This window comes from Conger conger, chromosome 13 (genome assembly GCF_963514075.1).
Source record: "Conger conger chromosome 13, fConCon1.1, whole genome shotgun sequence".
Lineage (NCBI taxonomy): Eukaryota > Metazoa > Chordata > Actinopteri > Anguilliformes > Congridae > Conger > Conger conger.
The window spans coordinates 18,994,872-19,015,992 of NC_083772.1; the positions used below are offsets into that span (position 1 = coordinate 18,994,872).

The following is a 21,121-nucleotide window of genomic DNA, read 5'->3' on the forward strand; positions in this document are numbered from 1 at the left end:
GGGTGCTGCACTGTGGCTGCCCTGTTCCTAAATAACTAGGATGGGTCAAAAGCAGAGGACAGATTACCCAACGGGGTTAAATAAAGTATATATTATTTTATCTTAAACAGTATAGCAATTCCTTGGCTTGTATGAGGCTGATTGTCTGGGGTACGAAAAGGGTACAAATGCTTGTAGCTGGGGCAGTACCCTATAGCGGCATACAATTCCCCCCCTAGCAAGCAATGTACAGTATAATTTATGTAGTTTAATTTGTACCCTATACTTTCAGGGTACTTTGGGGAATTTTAAATGTACCTCCACTGTCTCTGTTCGGAAGTCACTTCATACCTCAGAAATTAATGTATAATGAAGACATTTTTGGTTGGGAGAAATTACCTTACGTAGAGGTCAACACACACTCAATTGTGCAAAAAATATTTAACAGTTGAATTTCACAGAAACAATTGACTTATTTACAGTTATGCAACAGTTATGCAGGTGGAGGATTTTCCATGATATAAAGCTGGATCTTTGTGGCCCTGTCGCACTGATAATGGCTGCTCCTGTTTAGAGGCACTGTGTTTCTGAACGCGGCTCACAGCCTATCCCTGTTCACCTTGGGGAATTTCCTGCAGTTATTAATTTCATTCGAGTGTAATCCGAGGGCCGCCTTCTGCGTATCAGCCTCAGATGGGCTTGACCTTCGCAGACGATGCGCGCTTTGTTGTGGGGAATCAAAGCGCCTCGACCGGGACTAATTTATCGCATTGTCCAGCACTGCTCGACCCCAGAGAGCGTCAGAAGAAAGGAAACGTTGACCTTCCTCCTACTTTTTCATTAGAGAATATGTAGATCTTTCATGTATCCCAGCGTCCTCTGTGTTCATGCGGTTCACACATTCGGTAGTCTGTAGGTAACGGAAGGCTTTTCACCATGGAAACAGCTTCAGCTTATTTAAGGATCTGGAGCTGTAGGGATGACACACTTGTACAGATCTGAACTGTAAGCTCATTTTTCTTTGTCATACAGATTATGTAAAATGTATGTCCTACGTTGACACTTTAAATAAGCTTGGTAGCAGTGATAGATAAATGAATGCTAGGAATAGAGTGCAGATAGACAAACTGTAATATCAAGTGTGCGGACATCATGCTCGTTGGTTGCACTGCATACTTGGCATCCTACTCGTACCACATTTCAATGAAAATCAGCCTGAAATGTAGTAAGAGTAAGTAGTCTGCTAGTATGCGGTTTCAAACACTGCGTTGATACTGTGTATGAGTGCCAGCGTTTCATGAGGCAGGTAAACTGCCAATAGTATTAATTCAACGCTGGCTTAGCTTCCTATTGGCTGCTTTGATGTGCACCATCTAAATGCAAATGGGTCTTGAAGCTTTAATGGAAAATCCTCAGATCTGATGTTTGCTCCTTCAGTTTAAGTCGTTAAACTTCAGATCACATTCTGCCATTCCTGGAACGGAAACAATATCAGAATTAATTTCACATAAAATGTATTTACCCAATTTTCATTTAAATACTCTGTGCTGAAGTAAACATCACACATCCTATTTGTAACAATGATTTTCCTCTGCAACAGGCTGCAAAGAGCAAGTATCACTTCTGAAATAAAAACATAAGCACTTAAGAATATGTGCCTACCATGCAAGGCAGGAGCAACTGGGGATTACATGTCTTACTCAGGGATACTTACGACGCATCCAGGGAATAGAACCGGCAACCCTCCTGCTGCCAGACCACTGCTCTTCCCTCCTGAGCTAATGTCTCCCCTGTTGTTATTGTACTGTGTATTTTACTGTACACTGGATGTGTTCTCTCTGTCGCTGCAGATCTGGGGAACTTCAGCACCAGAGCGAGAGGCGGTGTGTCAGTACGGGAAGGCCAGGGAGTGGTCCTCATGTGTACCCCTCCGCCCCACTCCCCAGGTAACGTCCCGCCCACCTGTCACCGTCAAACACAGAGTAACCCCAAGTTCAACAACGAGCCCAGCTAACCACGAGCCCAGTTAACCATTAGCCCAGTTACCCACAAGCTCAGTTAACCACAAGCCCAGCTAACCACAAGCCCGGTTAACCACAAGCCCAGCTAACCACAAGTCCAGTTAACTATTAGCCCAGTTACCCACAAGCTCAGTTAACCACAAGCCCGGTTAACCACAAGCCCAGTTAACAACAAGGCGGTTCATAGTTATAAGCTGGATGCAAACCTGTGTCAAATACTGTACATGTTGGCCATGTTTGGACAGTGACATTCATTAAACCAGGGACATTGGTGTCCTGAGAATACAGCAATGTACCAAATGTGCAACAGTTCATTAGAATATAACAGAAATAGAGCAGACAAGATGAAAATGTACAAATAAAAATAACAAATTCATTATGAAAAGCAAGTTTCCTGACAAACATAATTTATAAGAAACCCAATACCGGCACGACTGTGGACCCTGTGGATAATTTTCAGAGCTGTTTCTAATTAAAACATGACATTAACTCACCTGGGCCCTGTTTTGCCAAGCAGGATTCATACACACACTCACATACCGACGGCGATTGGCTGCCATGCAAGGCCCCGACCAGCTCGTCAGGAGCATTTGGGGGTTAGGTGTCTTGCTCAGGGACACTTTGACACAGCCCGGGCGGGGGATCGAACCGGCAACCCTCCGACTGCCAGACGACTGCTCTTACTGCCTGAGCCATGTCGCCCCATGTCGTTATACAGCTAACTCAGTAATCCTGCTTTGTGGGTTTTACTCAGTGCAGTTATCCAACTAACTCAGTGATCCTGCTTTGTGGGTTTTACTCAGTGCAGTTATCCAACTAACTCAGTGATCCTGCTTTGTGGGTTTTACTCAGTGCAGTTATCCAACTAACTCAGTGATCCTGCTTTGTGGGTTTTACTCAGTGCAGTTATCCAACTAACTCAGTGATCTTGCTTTGTGGGTTTTACTCAGTACAGTTATCCAGCGAACTCAGTAATCCTGCTTCGTGAGTTTTATTCAGTGGAGTTATTTAGCTAACTCAGTAATCCTGCTTTGTGGGTTTTACTCAGTGCAGTTATCCAGCTAACTCAGTAATCCTGTTTTGTGAAATAGCTCCCAGGTGTGCCAGGTTTAAATCAGTCCTGATTAGAGGGGACGAATGAAAACCCTGAGCGTGAGATTTGAGTATCCCTGGGCTACAGCATTCAGACCCTCCCTAACTGGACCACAGCCTCCACATTATGAGAACAGAGGTCAGCGCTGAGGAAGTCAGGCGGCGGTAACACATACAAAACAGCGTCTTTATCTCATCTCCCACAATCCCCCGGGAGTTATTTACGCACGCCGGCCTGCGCGGGCCCCGGCCCTGCTGAGCTCAGCCTCGCCCCGCTTAGCCCGTGTCGCGCGCTAATCATAGTTTATCATCCCTCTCTCCGCTCTCCAGGAAAGCCTGATTGATTTTTTCTCTGCTGTTTTCCCCCCGTGGGAACGAGGTTTTTAAAGACACATCTACTGCACTCAGACGCGGTCGGAGCGAGGGCTAGCGTACAGACAGCATGTTCCGCGGAGAGGGCTCGAAGCCCACCGGGCCGTGTTGAGGGATGCTAAACCGTGGAACGACCTGGTTTCGCACCACCGCTAAAGCTGCCCGCACCTTATCTCTCTATTTGAATCTGAATCTATTTGCTCAATTTCTACTACAGGTGATTTTTTATTATTTATTTATGTTTCTGTCATCACCGGCGCGTACAGTACCCGATGCTGTTTCCCACAGCGCTGTACAGTTTGTGTTCGCGATAGATAACGTTCTGGCAGATTGCAGGTGATGATTCTCACACAGCCGGTAGGCGAGGAAGTGTGCCTGCGTTAGCGCCAGCGTGTAAACATACGGAAAGTGAAGTAACGCGCGCGGTTACTCAGTCAGCGTGCCGAGAACGCTCACGGTCACATTTTCAGCCCCCTTAGTTGTCTTCTGACATAACTTATCATGTGCCGACTCTTTTGCTTTTTGTTGTCGTTGTTGTGAAAGTGAGCCCATGAATCATCCCGGTTTTGTGTAGTTCCGCGCCGTTTGAGCGCCGCCCTGTTCCCCCTGGGACGGTTTCCTGAGAGCTCTTCAACTTCCGGACCACCCGGACGCCACACCGCCTGTCACTGTGTGTGTCACCGTCAGAATCCAGGGACTTCGCAGCTGTTATGGGGAGAAAAACCCGCACGGTTCCTGTGAAATCACTCCAGCGCCGATAAATCACTCCACCTGAGCAGAAAAGAGAGGATAGAGGGAGAGAGCTATGCAGGGGTTCAGGGGTTTAATAGCTTGGTGGATTGGTGGGTGGGGGCAATGAAGGAATGAAGCCTTTTTTAAATGGGGTGGCGTTTTTTGAAATGGAGGTGGCGGGGGAGGATTTTTTGAAATGGCTGCACTGTACCTGGTGTGTTATCGAGGCCTCTTGCTCAGATAGCAGTTTAATTTTCATCAGAGGCTTTGGTGTGAGAATATCCACCAGAGTTCAGTGGGAATGATGGGAATAGATGCTCCATGCACCCAGTGCCTGGGTTCCCTGTCAGTCAGACCCCCGGTACACTGTAAAAAGTGACGCACCATTTCTACTTAATAAAATTACAGTAACGGATTACAGGTATTATTATTGAATAAATATATCTTAAATTAATAAACCCGTAAATCACTTATTTTGAGTGTCTTGCCACCATTTTATGGATTACCACTGAATTTTGCCACTACATTTTGGCAACCCCTCAAAAGTTCAGTTTGAGCCATGTCCCTATCCATGACATAGCGCCTGGTTGAAAACCTGCATAACAGTAAGCACATTACCTCCCCAACTCCGCCCCTCTTGGTGACCGGTGGGTAGGAATATTAATACTTAACTTAGCAATTAGCCCGTCCATTTTCCAAATATACAGTTGACAAACATTGTATAGCTGTATAATAATTCAAGCTCATTGGTTATAATTGCCACAGCCTATGGCGTTTAAACATCAGCGCATTCACAAAGAAAAGGGGGCGGTATAAACAGTGTTGTGATTTGAGGGTGTTTGTTGCTGCAATTCCTCTCTTGACCATTAGAAGTACAAAATGACCTATTGTACCTTTAACTCTCCTTCATTTTATTGAGTAAATAAGGCTGTACAAAGGCTACTTCAGCAGTCTTCGGTTTCAGGAGCTGTGTGAAGAGGGGGAGGGGGGGGGAGGGGGGGGGGCATGTGCCATATGGAGGAACAGTGGGCGCCCATTAAATGAATCACGAGAAATGAAGACCCGTCTTGAACAACGCGAGGAACCGCTCAATCAATGTTCTACTTAATTACCTATCGTGGAGTTACATCCCGAAATCATCTCCGGATAGACGCTGGCTGAGGACTAGCCAAAGGTCAACTCCCAGCTAGTCAGACTACAAGAACATGACCCATCCCAAGGTCTGGCATAAGCACAATCACACGTAATAGCACCTGAACTCTGCTCATGTCCTACCCCTGAACTAAATGCACTGACATATATTTGTGTTACGTAGACTATTCCACTAGTCATTTTCCTAGCTCCTGATCATAACCCTTGACTTGCCTTGCTAACACTTACACTTACTGTTTTCCTAACCCTACCTGCCACCTAACACTGAGCCTAATGATATTCCTGGGATTGATCTCAGATAGGTGAAGTTTATTTTAAAATGGATGGGAAATATCACCTAAATATCACCAACAACAGAATTACGAGAAAATCTTTCGAATGAAAAGCAAGCAAAATGTAATTCACCAAAAGACATACATGGGAATCTGGTTGAAGTTATTTATTGTGAAAACAGTATTTCACTGAAAAAAATACCAAAGTACAAAAAGCTATAATCTCATGCACTTTGAGTGTGGGAAAGTGCTTCCCAAAATAAAATGTATTATTCATTCATTCATTCATTATCCTAACCCGCTTATCCTGAACAGGGTCGCAGGGGGGCTGGAGCCTATCCCAGCATACATTGGGCGTAAGGCAGGAATACACACTGGACAGGTCGCCAGTCCATCACAGGGCACACACACCATTCACTCACACACACAGCCTAACCTAATGGAGGAAACCCACGCGAACACGGGGAGAACATGCAAACTCCACACAGAGAGGCCCCGGCCGACAGGGATTCAAACCCAGGACCTCCTTGCTGTGAGGCAGCAGTGCTACCCACTGCACCATCCATGCCGCCTAAAATGTATTATTATTATTATTATTATTATTATTATTATTATTATTATTATTATTATTTATTCTTTTTTTTGTCATGCCCCAATGGTGAAGAAAATGTGGTTATCCAAAACAAAGGACTAACCAGAACCCAGAACTTTCTAAGCCCATGAGTCTTGAACCATTTTTGTGGGTGTGGTCCCATAGCCTCCTGGGCTTCTCTGGGGCTCCACAGGTGATGGTGGGATGTTGGGGCTGTTATGGACTTGTACCCAGGCTAGAAAGGCGGGTTAAAAAGTCCTTTTCCCCCCAAAACAGCCATTTGCAAACCTTCGAATGTGATGGTCCAGATATTTGATGGCAGGCCAGGTTTGACTTGGCGATCAGGGAAGCTGCAGCTCCATCGAGAGGTTGATATATAAGTCTGTGGAGGTGCATCTGTTGTAGTGTGACTGAGTCATTTATTTTTACCTCAATAGATGCAAAATGTCAAGAGACTTATGTCGATAAGAATGTGATAGAATTCTACATGGGAACAGTAGTAGATGGTAAATGGTAAATGGACTGCATTTTATCCAAAGCGCTTTACAACTGATGCTTCTCATTCACCCAGTCACACACTCACTCACAGGCCATTGGTTAAAGGCTGCCATGCAGTTGTTGTGGACTTAGGGCCGTGGGGCAATGGGGCCATGGATGTATGTGAGGCGTTTCCTGTATCTGATTATTACACTTCTTACAGGAGATGGCAGCAATATAAATCGACTGAAACTAAAAACTAACTTTTCAGCCCTGCCAAAAATGCTAAATTACCAGCTTCCTGTAGTTTGAATACAGTTGAGTGTATGACTTTTTATTTCCTCCTGGGAACTGTTAATAACATTTCCCTGTGGCTGAGATATATTTAGTAGTGTATGTACGGTACAGTGCGAGTGTACACCCCACAGCACAGCGTGATGGTGACTCCTGCAAATAAATTATTTACTGAAGTGAAAAATAAGCAGGTCCGATCCAGGTGTGTGTCTGTGTGTGCATGTGTGCTTGCATGCATGTGAGTGTACGTTTGTGCGCATGTATGTATGTGTGTGTGTGTGTGTGCGCGCCTGTGTGTATGTGACTGCATGAGTATGTGAGTGTGCTTGTGTACGTGAGTGCATGTATGTATGTGTGTGTGTGTGTGTGTGTGCGCGCCTGTGTGTATGTGACTGCATGAGTATGTGAGTGTGCTTGTGTACGTGAGTGCATGTGTATGTATGTGTTGTATGTGAGCGTGTGTGTACAGTCACGGTGTGTGCATGTGTGAGTGTGAGCACGCGTGTGTGTGTGTTATTTCCATACTGTACCTGTGCTGCTGTCTTCTGGCACTCCTGATGTAGCCGAACGTCAAAGAAGAAGAATTATTACATCTTGGAATCATTACTCTGGAGTTTCAGAAACTAATCAACAGCGTATGCTCGTAACTACGTGAGCTAATAACTAGCCTATTAAAGAGGGTCCTTTGGGGACCCTGTTTTGAACAACATTGGGACCGGACTCAAAAGGCACTGTTGCAGTAAATATCTGATGACAGTTCATTAGGCAGATTCCAAACGAGACAAACAAAGGGAGTATTGTTTGCAAGATAAATATTCACGCTTTATCACTTCAGACGACTTAGCATTCAGGTTGACAAATGGGGCTTGAAGCTATCAAAAAAAAAAAAACCTACCAATAAAACGCAGTCCTTTGGTGATTTATCAGTGCAGTAACACAATCTGAGAGGCACATTTGAGCTGAATAATAAAACGATAACCCTGAACCAAATTCCTGTCAGAGCAATTTTGTTTTGGGAGCTCTTCCTCCGCATTAAGGGAAGGACACATATATAACATCCAATTCTGGGAATTCTAACGCATCAGGGCCAGCAGATAAAAATACATAAAAATACATAATCTCAAGTGCTTTCATCAAATCCAGCTTCATTCTGCACACCATACATCCTGGAGTTATAAAGGCTCTTTTATTCCCTACTGCCTCATCCCTCAGGCTATAAGACTTACACAGTTATCCTTAAGAGATATATCCCATGCAGACTGTACTATAATACTACTAATAATGATAATGATTAGAATGTTTAAGGCTCTGGGGATCTGTCAATGGAACTCTCTGATTGGCTTTAAACTTTCCAGCTTGGCTTCCCATTAGTAAATGTAAGGTAAACCCCACCCCTTTTTGAATGCATGAATGTCTGGCTTTGGTTATTAGAAAAAGGAGTGACTGTGAGCATAGATTTACTGATGAAAAATGCGTTAAGAAACGTTTGTTTTATTAACGTTTATTAAAGCGCTTCATTGCCCGCCGGCGACCCGGTCGTGACTGAGGACCAATCAGATGAGGCCGCTCAAGACCATGCCTGTTCATGACTGAAATGATGTGGCCCCTCCCCTGTTGCCTAGACAACGTGAAATGTGTAATGAGATGTGTAAAAGGCCCAAAGAATGTTCTCAATAAGGAAACAAAATTGGCTGATCAATCACCATAGAAACCATACACACGCTTTTTGTCCTGACACACTGTAGAACACAAATGCAATTGTACTCTGTTAATTGAGTTGTCTCAAATGTAAAAAAAAAAGAAGAAGAAGAAATGTAATAAGTCATTCTAACTCAATTAAAATGAGTAAAAGAGTTTGATTTACAAGTTAAAGCCCAGCGAATGTTTGAACAGATAAAGCTGTCGACTGTGTCTTGAATTATTTTATTTTATGACAGAAGGCAGCACGTACTCATTCTTACCAGCATAACATTATATCAGTCATATTTATCATACTCTTTATAACCTGAGGGATTTCATGTTGTTGCAAAGGAGCATAACACTATATTTCACACGAGTGTGGGATGAGTTTTAAAGTTCATTCTGACAAGACAGTTTTGTTTATTTATATGCACATGTTGGAGACTCCTCAAAACCGCAAAAAAAAAAAGACAATTTGCATTTTAAAGCTGTTGGCCATAAAAAAATTAAAAGCAGACCCGCTTTAATATTAACAGTGATATTTTTAAGTGTACATGTAAATATGAATGTGAGGTTAAAAGCTCTTGGAAATTGACACTGATCTGGTTTGTTGGCTGGTTGAAGTCCGTGGGTTGTTGCGTTGGCGCTGAGCTAGTGCCACTGGTGCCCAATTAAGGCCTCTCAGATCTCCTCTCCTCTCCTCTTGCTCTTCACGACTGAGCGCTTCAGCCCCATAACCTGAGCGTACAGAGCAGGTAAACCCCATATTAGACATGCACAATGCACACTGTATCTGCCTGCATACAGTGCATCAGAAATCCAGGCTAGTTATTACTGTCTCAGTTCTGGCTGCTTCATAATGACGGTATATAACCCCTTTGAGATCGAGGGTGACATTTTTAAGTCTTCCCCAAAAAGAATAAAATATAAACTTCCTAAAAAAAATTTAATTGCATAAAAGCTTGCAGATATGGTCAAGAGGTTCAGCTGTTGACCAAATGTCTGAATGGGAAGAAATGTGATCTTAGTGACAGGGTGGTTTGAATATCTCAGAAACTGCTGATCTCCTGGGATTTTCATGCACAGAAGTCTCTAGAGTTTGCAGAGAATGGTGCGAAAAACAAAAAACATCCAGTTAGCAGCAGTTCTGTGGGCAGAAATGCCTTGCTACAGAGAGAGGTCCGAGGAGAATGGTTTTTAACTCTGAGGAAGATGTTTGATGTGGAAACGTCAGTCTCACATTAAACAGAGTGCATTTCTCTGAGCCTAGTGTGCTCCACTGTCTCCTATTTCAGACTGGTCCCTGTGATATGGTCCGGGTAAGGGGTCTCGTGTCATCATACAGGACATGCGATTGCTTTGTGAAATATATAAATATCAGCAGAGTACCTGGTAGAAATATGATCAGAGAACTGAAAGGGCTAAATAAAATCATTTTCCTTTTTTTGAAGATGCAACCAATTAAGTTTGATGCCCATGGTCTGTTTTATTTTAATCTTCTGAGGGCACCTCAAGACTATTTATTTATTTCTGTATGAATTTAATATTTTTTCTTTTTTGAAGGTAAAATTCCTTCCTTTTTTACCAGATGTGAAATGAGTAATATGCATTGTTTAATTAATTATCAGTTCTGATCTCTTGTAGCTTGATCATTTTAACCAAAGGCATTGTGCTGAAAGTGCTGTGTGCTCTTGTTTGTTTCGCTCTCTCCAGAGATCACATACAGCTGGGTGTTTAACGAGTTCCCCTCGTTCGTGGTTGAAGACAGCAGGCGCTTCATCTCCCAGGAGACGGGGAACCTGTACATCTCCAAGGTGCAGCCGTCAGACGTGGGCAGCTACATCTGCCTGGTGAAGAACCCGGTGACCAACGCCCGGGTGCTCAGCCTGCCCACACCGCTGACTCTGAACACAGACGGTGAGCCTCTACCCTTCTGCCCACACCACACACTCTGAACACAGACGGTGAGCCTCTACCCTTCTGCCCACACCGCTGACTCTGAACACAGACGGTGAGCCTCTACCCTTCTGCCCACATCGTACACTCTGAACACAGACGGTGAGCCTCTACCCTTCTGCCCACATCATACACTCTGAACACAGACGGTGAGCCTCTACCTTTCTGCCCACACCACACACTATGAACACAGACGGTGAGCCTCTACCTTTCTGCCCACACCACACACTCTGAACACAGACGGTGAGTCTCTACCTTTCTACCTTTCTGCCCACACCACACACTCTGAACACAGACGGTGAGTCTCTACCTTTCTACCTTTCTGCCCACACCACACACTCTGAACACAGACGGTGAGTCTCTACCTTTCTGCATGTCAGCCCACACCACTGACTCTGAACACAGTCGGTGAGTCTCTACCTTTCTGCCCACACCACACACTCTGAACACAGACGGTGAGTCTCTACCTTTCTGCATGTCTGCCCACACCACACACTCTGAACACAGACGGTGAGCCTCTACCTTTCTGCCCATACCACACACTCTGAACACAGATGGTGAGCCTCTACCTTTCTACCTTTCTGCCTACACCACACACTCTGAACACAGACGGTGAGCCTCTACCCTTCTGCATCTCTGCTCACACCACACACTCTGAACACAGACGGTGAGTCTCTACCTTTCTGCATCTCTGCCCTGCTATTGTACCGAGCGGAATACTTGAATGTTTCCAGCTTTGCATTTAGAATGCACTCTTATCCAAACAACCTTTTTTATTGAATATATGAAAGATATTTATGCAGCTGTATATATACTGGAGCAGTTCAGTTTAAGGGCCCTGCTCGAAGGTGCACAGGCAGTGTCACAGCTGGGGAATCAACTTAATAATAATAATAGCAATAATAATAATAATAATAATAATAATCATATTTAGGCCTATACCATATATTATAATAGGCTCAGGTGTATGACTGGGTTCTGGAAGCCCACCATAGCCACAGTAAGATCAGTACAGCCGTTGGGCCCCTTGAGCGAGGACCGTAACTCAAGCTTGCTCCAGGGGGCGATTGGCCCCTGCTTAGTCTAATCAACTGTAAGTGGCTTCGGATAAGAGCATCAGCTAAATAACTGTAATGTGAGTGTATTCGGTCCCGTGGAGTGGCTTTGTCTGTAGCAGCAGTCGCTCTGAGTACACACGGTGTTCTACAGTTGGTTATCCGTCCCTGGAGAATCACCAGCCGCCTACAAGTTCCCCGTCATAGCGGCCTCGTTCTCATTGCGAAAAATAATCAGCGTCCCCTGGGCGACTTTACGAGAGGATGATGCACAGTGTCGTTAGTGCGCTGTGCACATGTAGGCTGTTGCGTATTTAATCTTTCCTCTGAGAATTCACACTGCTCTTAACAGCACATAGCGCTCTGGGGCCTGCTACAGGAAAATGCTCATAATTAAAATTAGCCAAAGAACAAAACTCCCGCAAGTGTCTTAATACTTTATGCACAGTGATAAGTTTATAATCTTTGTGGAACACACCCTGACATCTCAAGGTGGAAGATGGGGCCTGTTGATTTCGCCTCCGGGCAAAAAGTTGAGGGTGAGATTGTAAGCGATATACTACATGTCGCGCTGAATAGATAGTGAGAAACGGCTTATCGTTCGCCACGAGTGCTTCTTCCGCTCACAACGCTGCCCGGGCTAGAGACCGGCCTTTGGGGAAATCATTTTCCGGCATAAAATTAAGGGAGTGAACGGTCCCGGCTGTAAACGGGATTACAGTCTTTGTGCCGTTCCTCAGAGGAGCCGGATCCACGCTGCGCTCTGTCTGCGCTGGTTTTCTTTTTTCCCCTTCGTCTGCCGTGGAGGGCCCCTGCCGTCTGTGCCTGCGGTGGCCTCAAACGCCTGTGGTGCCCCCCCCCCCCCAGTCGTCCTCTTGGCCTTTCGGAAGGACGTAGACCACCAGCTGGTTGCCCGCGACGACGATGACTCCGTGTACTCCGTGTACTCGCCTTATCGGAGAAATTACATCCCTGCCACTGGCTGTGTTCTCTCTCCACCCCCCCTCCTCTGCTACCCCGCAATTTGCATAACCTCTCTCCCCTTGTAAGAAGCACTCCCGGGGGACGGGACGGGCGGCGCTAACGGTGTTAGCGTAGCGATTTCTGCTCTTCCTCATTAGCAAACACGGCGAAGGGGTAAAGCTGTAGCCCACCAATCGCGCGCTATGTGAGAAAGGGAGGGGAGGGGAGAGATGGAGAGAGAGAGGTGGATTTGAAACAGTGTTTTTCCACATGTGAAGAGAATAAAGCGGGGTTTCTTCATCTTGGCAGCTTTGCTCTTTGAATTGTGTTTAAATAATTTAAATATTTTACTGAACCCTTTTTACATTTCTGCTAATCAGATCCAGCTTCACTAGCGTAATGGATAGTAGGTCTCTGTATACACTGTACGTACATGTTTGTGTAGGGCAGGTGGGGGACATGTGCATATATCACTGTATGTGTTTGTGCAGTTGTATACAGTAGTAGGGTGAATGTGCACAGTAGTTGGGTAAATGTGATTGTACTATGTGTTCATGCTGTTGTACACAGTAGTAGGGTAAATGTGATTGTATGTGTTTGTGCGGTTGTACACAGTAATAGGGTAAATGTGATTGTTTGTGTTTGCGCAGTTGTACACAGTAGTAGGATAAATCTGGTTTTCCTCTCCATCTCCATTTCCTCACCCCTTCCTGCTACACAGTCCCCAGCCGCCCCCTTTCAAAACATAACATGCCCTCGTCCCTCACCCTAATCACCCATCTCCCCCTGAGGCCCATCCTCCCAGAATCGATTCAGGACAAGGCACTGGTAGCCAGGGAGACCAGCAGTCAGAGAGAGAGAGAGAGAGAGAGAGAGAAATAGGAAGAAGGAAGGAGAGAAAGGGAGAGAGAGAGAGAGCATGATAACTGTACTGTCGATATTAATCATCTCTGAAGTTGCAGGCTACTTGTGTCAGCAAACAAGTTGAGACAACAACAAATCACTGCTGTGTTTTTTATCTTGTAAGACCGGGCCCGGTCCATGACCTCTCATGTTAGTGGCCGTTCTCTGTTCTTTGGAAATAAAACTTCAAAACCTTTACTGAGAACATATCGCCATTAACAATGGTTTTAAATGGGAGCAAAATAAAAAACCTAATTAAGTTTTAAAAGAGCATTACCTGGCCCAGTAGGTACTCATGTATTGTGCTAATGTTAAACTGGCCTGGGTCCCAAACTACACTGCAGTGGTCAGACTAATAAAACTGCTTTTATCTGCTCAAGTGGACTTATTTTTCTTTCAAAACATTTTGGTCACCTGTGCATCATTTCAGGATTGCTTTCACTGTGTTGTTGCATTAGCTTCAGCCACTTTATGGGCTTGGCTTCACTGTGTTGTTGCATTAGTTTCAGCCACTTTATGGGCTTGGCTTCACTGTGTTGTTGCATTAGCTTCAGCCTCTTTATGGGCTTGGCTTCACTGTGTTGGTGCATTGGCTTCAGCCTCTTTATGGGCTTGGCTTCCTTGTGTTGCATTAGCTTCAGAGGCTCACGCTAATGCTACAACACATCAGAACATAAAGAGATGATGCTTTGCCGTGCTGTGCAGGCCAGATTGTGTCAGCTGTGCCAGACTCAGTACACCTGTGCTGTGAACACACCTGCAGGCAGACGGTCCTGGATCCAGGCCCGGCCCGGCCCAGCCCGTCTGCTCGCCGGGCACCCGGGACCGTAGTGTGCCAGACTCTGTCCGATCGGCCATGACACCGGGGCTGCTTTCCTCCATTTTGTTTCCTTTTTTTGATAGAGGAGCCGTGATCTAATGGAAAACCCTACAAAGCACTCTCACCCCCGCTGCGTGTCGTACCACAGGTGACCGCGGTCCGCATTGAGATGCGTGAACACCAACCCGGCCCCCCGAAAACCCGTGAACCGAAGCTGCCCTCCCGCTGCATTCTGGGAGAAACAAATGGAATGCTTCCCTCTAGGGCTACGGTGCAGGTTTAGATGCTGCCAGTCCTATCCTGTAAAAGTGTATCTGTCCCTTTAGGCAGACGGTTCCCATCTCCTCCTGAAATTACGCCATTAAAGTCTCCTACATCCTAAACCATTCGGACTGAAGGGCACACAGGTTCACATTAGACGGACATACAGATTTATCTCCGATTTCAGCCTATGAATGTATAATTTTACCACAACGGGTTGCATTTGTAGCACTGATGGGTTTTTAGAGGTAAGATGCTTGCTCACCAAATGGGTCCCAAACCATGGAAATAAGATCTAGTTGCAGGCGGTGAGTCTATAGCATGGCCATTAAAAGCCCTGCAGAAATGTGTGCTGACTTGAGTAGACCCATCCTTTCTCTCTCTGGTGTGTTACGCTCTCTGACTCACTGTACGTTTGGAGAGTACATGTTGGAATCCAACCTTTCGCCTAGTGATTTAAAATATGAAATAGATGAGTGGATTCAGTTTGTAGCATCCTCACTTTAAACAAGAAAAAGAAACAGAAGTATACTTTGTGCCTACATTATCAGTCACCTTTGAAGCCGAAATAAGCATCAAAGCAATCCAAAGAGAATGCAGCAACGCAGAATGCAGGCTAACCAGGTGTACGATGTTGCTACTGGCAATACAAATGTGTGCTTGAGTTTTCTTTTAGCACAACTTCTATCAGCTTTTAAAATATAAACTGAGACGAGGAGGTGATATACTGCAAATTAGTTTTATAGTACGTGTTTCTCCAGAGCCACAGATGTATCAGTGACAGTCACACTTGAGCAGGGAGATTGAAATTGAAATTTGTTTGGGATAATGTAATTGACGCTGTTGCGTAGACGTTTCGGAATGTGAGATTGCCTCCTTTACGGGAGCCTCTCTCCCCTATGCCGAGTGAAAGGACGGCGTTTGCGTTGAGAATGGGACGGCGGTAAAGCCTAAAAAACTAGCGGGAGCATCTTAATTTAATCTTCTCCAGAACACTTGTCTTCTCAGGGTCATGCTGTTTTATATATCGGATACATAAAATAAGCTGAAGATAAATGCAACCTCTCTCTCACCATCTGCTACTTTAATTTATGCATTTGACAAAAACAATTTCATATTCACCTTTTTTGCTGAACACAAACTCTGCATGGCTCTATATAAAGCAAATGAGATGTATTCTTAATTCAACATTCTCCGTATTTTTGAAGCCATTCAATAAACTGCCAGAGAATACTTGTCTGTTGGAGCATTTACCCAAATCAGTTCAGTTGTTTCAGTTCAACTGTGAGCTGAGATAAATGCATGTATTGTACTACTGTACATAATGACTTGGTTGATCATTGAACCTATGGTCACTCGGATGTTTCCACAGTTGCCATTACTATCAAGCCACTGAGCCTGGTTCTACCATTAACACAGCATTCTGTATGTGCTACATTGTAGTGTAATGTGTAATGTTCAATAGGCACTGCATGTGCTACAGTTTTTGCTGTTGCATTCAGAATTCCTGCATTCAGAAGTTGTGTGCTCACATAAAATTCAGCAGATTATTATCCTTGTAATAAAACTGGTAATAGCCATAACTGTCCTGATAATAGGCATGTAGATATATCTACTGAAGCTGAGGGAGAGGCTGAGTCGTTCCTTTTTACTGTATTTCTTCCTGGGAAATGCAAATGGACTCTTTGCCATCTGAATGGGCATATCATTTCTCTGGCAGATTGACACTGAGGGACTGAAGAAGTAACAGAGCAAAGGGAATGTGTCTTCCAGCCATAACCGGCGGAGGGGAAAATACAGCTGTGGATCACACTCTCCGCCAAGTCTAGATTTCGGCGTCAATTAGGTTTGGCGGAGCAGAGGTGTGCGTCCTTCCTCCGAAGCCTCCTCTTTCTCCCGCCCGGTTCCTGTCGCCTAATTATAAAAGACGACCGGCTTTGAGAGGAAGAGGACTTGACGCTCATTAAGGCCCCGTAGCCGCACCTCCACGCCAGCGACGGCGCGTGGCGGGGGATTAGAAGGGCCGTCTCCCGCGCGCGTTCTGGGCCCCGGCCCGGCCATCTGTCACCAGAACCGCTCCACCTGTCCTCCCCGCTCTGCGGCCGAGCTGCTCGTTATTCATCCCAAATTATCTGACCATTACAAGATGAAGGAACGAGCCGTGCCCGGAAAAAAAAGGCGTCCAGAACCCAATTAAAATGCACCGACGCGGACGCATAACTGCCAGGAATGGCGCTGAATGCTGAAGAAAAATACGAGTAAACCGTTTCAATGTTGCTTGAGTGCGGTGGTAATGTGCCGCTGCGTGTATTAAATATGTCTGTATTTTTAAACGTATTGCCGTCAAACAGATGTAGAGTTGGTAACACCGAGGAATATAACACCAAGGAGAAAGAAAATGTTGTAGCACACTCAAATCGTAGCCACACTCAAAACAATGAACCGTAGTATTTCTTAATAAAAAACTGTGGAGAGATGTTTCATGAAATATTGTTAAGTATACAGCATGTGACTTGTACAATTACTTAATCAGTTGAAGTTCGGTGGTAAATGGTAAATGGCTGGCATTTATATAGCACCTTTATCCAAAGCGCTGTACAATTGATGCATTCACCCATTCACACACACACACCCCAACGGTGATTGGCTGCCATGCAAGGCACCAACCAGCTCGTCAGGAGCATTTTTTTGTAATTTCTTTTGAGGGGTTAAGTGTTGATGGCCTGACACTCTGGACCAAAGCATTGTATAGCTGCACAATAATCCAAGCTCCTTGGTTGAAAATTGGTTTAAATTGCCACAACCAATGTTGTTTCAACTTCAGCACGTTTACAGACAAGGGGTGGGATAAACAGTGTTGTGGTTTGAGCGTGTTTGTTGCTGTAATTCCTCTCTTGACCGTTAGAAGTCCGAAATTACCTTTTCCACCTTTAATGCTGATTCATGTGACCTTATTGTAAGTGTCACCTGTTGCTGTTTAGTTAGTTGAAAGGCATTTTTGGATGGACCCTCTCGTATTCTGCCATATTCTGGCTGGCCTCTGTCTCTGTCTTTTGGCTCTGACGGCTGCTGACATTTGGAGAACTCCTGATTAACATGCCTTTCATGTGACATGAGCTAGACCGTATCATACCAGCACTCAGACAGGCACCACCTGCTCTCCGTCCTCAAAATCCCCGGGAAAGAGGAGACGCGCAATTAAGGCATGTTTCCGGAAATTAGGCGGAATACCTAACTGGCCTAATTTACAAACTCTCCAGCCTGTTTTAGCGCGTTCACCCCAGGTATACATATGCATGAGCAGATGTAAACGTGCGCGGAAAGGAAAGGCACCGTGATGTAATCCCCACATCCTCGTAGATTTTGTAGCCCGCTGCAGCTGATTAGCGAATCAGAGAAAGCAATCGCGACCTCGGATCCAAAAGCGGCGGCAATCCTGTGGTAAATCTGGCCCCGAGTGCGGATTGTTCTTTAATTTAATTATCGCCTCCCTCTAAAGGAAAATCACTTCCGAAACAGCTCCCCGGCACTCTGCACGGCTAAGAACCAGCCTGGTTTTCCCAATCAGGGATGTTTCTATGTTTATTTATTTATTTTGAGCTGGAGCTCATGCATTAGTAATGACGCAGTGGCCCTGCGGATGTGGTGTAAGGCATGGCGGGAGGGGAGGGGGGGGGGCAGCGCCGGGTAACGCGCATGTCTCTGGGCCTCCGACAGGTCCTGAGGTGTCACCGGTCAGTGAGGTGTAGCTGCCAGGTAGGGGCTGCCCGTCTTGGTCTCTGAGTACCAGAGCCAGAGGGGGGTTGTGGTGTGTGTGTGTGTGGGGGGGGGGGAAGGGGCGGTGTTTGTAGCAGAGCCAGGACTGCTTTGTGCTCTGACTTACCGCCCCACTGGCTTCTGGGTTCTTGGCAGCTCGTGCTGTGGTGAGTGAGGTTGACGCTGGTTTCTGACACAGCTGAAGAACATTCTGCCATGAAGACTCCAGAATATATTATGAGTGGATGCATTTTTTTCTTTTTGGTTTTGTTTGGTTACCTCAGTCTGTGGGGTTAAAGGCCTTGTTTTGCCAGATATTTCTTTATAAAGCATCTTTGTGACTGTGTTTCTATTGATTCATTGAGCATTTCATTGAACAGGAAGCAGAAGGCAGGAGATTTCTGAGTGATGTGATGTGAAAGACTGATATTTTAGGTTTCATGTTTAAGGGGGGGGGGGGGCAATTACTTTTCCACATGGGTGATTTGAGTGTTTGAAAACTGGTGAATTAGGAAATAGCTCCCTGACACTACATTTTGTCTAAAGATCTGTCACAATTTTGTGTGAAAAATGTGCAATGATAGAGGAAATGAGGGAGGGGGCAAATACCTCTTCACAGCCCTGTAGTGTAAGTGGAATAGAAAAGGCAGAGGAAGGCCAGGGTTGTTTTTAGCTGTTCTCCCTGGTCATGATGGTGTTTTTCTGCGTTTCTCCCCCCCGCAGGGGTAATGGGCGAATACGAGCCGAAGATTGAGGTGCACTTTCCTCCCACGGTAATGGCTGCCAAAGGAGTGACCGTCAGGCTGGAGTGCTTCGCTCTGGGAAAGTAAGAACCCAACTCGCCAGACCTGCCGCTACGCACACAGAAAGAGCCCTCTCCCCCACGCCCTCAATCCTTCTTATACTGAAGCACGCTCTCTCTCTCTCACACACACACATACACACACATACACACACACACACACTCTCTCTATCTCTCTCTCTCACACACACACACACAGACACACACACACTCTCTATCTCTATCTCTGGGAAAGTAAGAACCCAACTCGCCAGACCTGCCGCTACGCACATAGAAAGAGCCCTCTCCCCCACGCCCTCAATCCTTCTTATACTGAAACACGCTCTCTCTCTCTCTCTCTCTCACACACACACACACATACACACACACACACACTCACTCTCTCTATCTCTCTCTCTCACACACACATACACACACACACTCTCTCTATCTCTCTCTCTCACACACACATACACACACACACACTCTCTCTATCTCTCTCGCTGGGAAAGTAAGAACCCAACTCGCCAGAGCCACCGTTGCTACACACACAGAAAGAGCCCTCTCACCCACCCCCTCAATCCTTCTTACACTGAAACACGCTCCCTCTCTCCCTGTCTCTCTCTCTCTCCTTCCATCTCTCTCTGTCTCTCTCACTCTCTCTATCTCACTGACTCTTGCTCTCTCTCTCCCCCTCTCTCTTTCTCTTTCTCTGTCTCTGTCTCTCTCTTTCTCTTTCTCTGTCTGTCTCTCTTCTCTTTTTCTCTCTCTGTCACTCTCTCTTACTTGTGCTTCTTACACCCACCGTCTGGGGAACTGTAGCCAGACACAATAAAACTATTATTTTGTAACCTTGAGCTTTCTTTATGGGACGGGCATGAGCAGATGTTGGGTGAGAACTCTGGTGAAGAGTAAATAAAGGTGCCTGGGTGGTGGAGGAGAGGAATGGGCTGGAGGAGTGCTGCCCTTGGGAGCAGGGCTCTCCGTTAATGGCGTTGTGGAGAGAGAGGGACGCTCGCCCGCCAGGGTCACTCTGCCGCTCTAAATCTCTGCTGGGTGCAGCTCTGGTCAGGGCTTTCTGCTGCTTTCCCAGACATTAACTCGGCCGTCTCCACTTTACTGTCTGGTGAGGAACGAGGCACAGACAGACTTTCTGCCTGCTGTTGTTTAGGAGCAGGAGGTCCAGGGCCTTGTGATGTATGTCCTGTGTGTCTAGCATTCATTTTAGAAACCTATGTGTGTACATATTTCCTAATTGATAATATTCGGTACCATTACAATAACAAACAATATTACCCATAGTGCAGTATTACCTATACTGTAAAGTGGCTTCCATCTTCAAATCTACTGTATGTAAATTGATGTTAATCTGCTATTGGCAGTTATTTATTATAATGATAATCATTTGTCATGTTTTGGATACACAGTAATCTGAAACTTTTAACACTCCTGTTAGTCCTGTGCAGTGTACCAGGGGGATTGTACAGTGAAGGGTCATATTGAAGGGTCACACCCCTTTGGAATGTTTAAAGTTCAATGTTCTAGAGCTCCGTTGTTCACCAGCAGTGATTAGAGTGTTCACCAGCATTAGAGTGTTCGGCCAAGAACATTCTAATCTCATATTAGTGATCTCACACTTTACAGGATTAAATGTATGGACTTGTTAAGGCATACACGGTATACTCCCTTTATGAAGTTTTTTATCTTCATGTACCTTTATTAAGTATAATGGCAGTGTTTTTGTTCCCAGGCTTTATTTAATTTAGCCTGATTTATGTTTTCAGTCTCAATTTCACTCAATTGCCTTCACAGGTAGATGCAGGTGTATAAATGCTTGTGTCTCTTTTCTGGCTTTGCATAAATATTTTTGTGGGGAAAAAAGAAGGGATCCTGCATTTCTAATCGCAGCCCTGCCTCATCCCAGCTTAATTACCCCCCCTTCTTTTTTTCCAAACAGATGAAT

The 21,121-nt window shown here is 45.4% G+C and overlaps 1 protein-coding gene across 1 annotated transcript in view; it reads left to right on the forward strand.

The window, feature by feature from the left end:
• Nucleotides 1–21,121, forward strand: part of LOC133107871 (contactin-5-like) — a 242,674-nt gene that overhangs the window by 142,227 nt on the left and 79,326 nt on the right. The window contains 3 exon segments of the mRNA XM_061217139.1: nucleotides 1,830–1,925; nucleotides 10,377–10,580; nucleotides 19,101–19,203. Of these exon segments, the coding sequence (XP_061073123.1) occupies nucleotides 1,830–1,925; nucleotides 10,377–10,580; nucleotides 19,101–19,203 (403 nt within the window).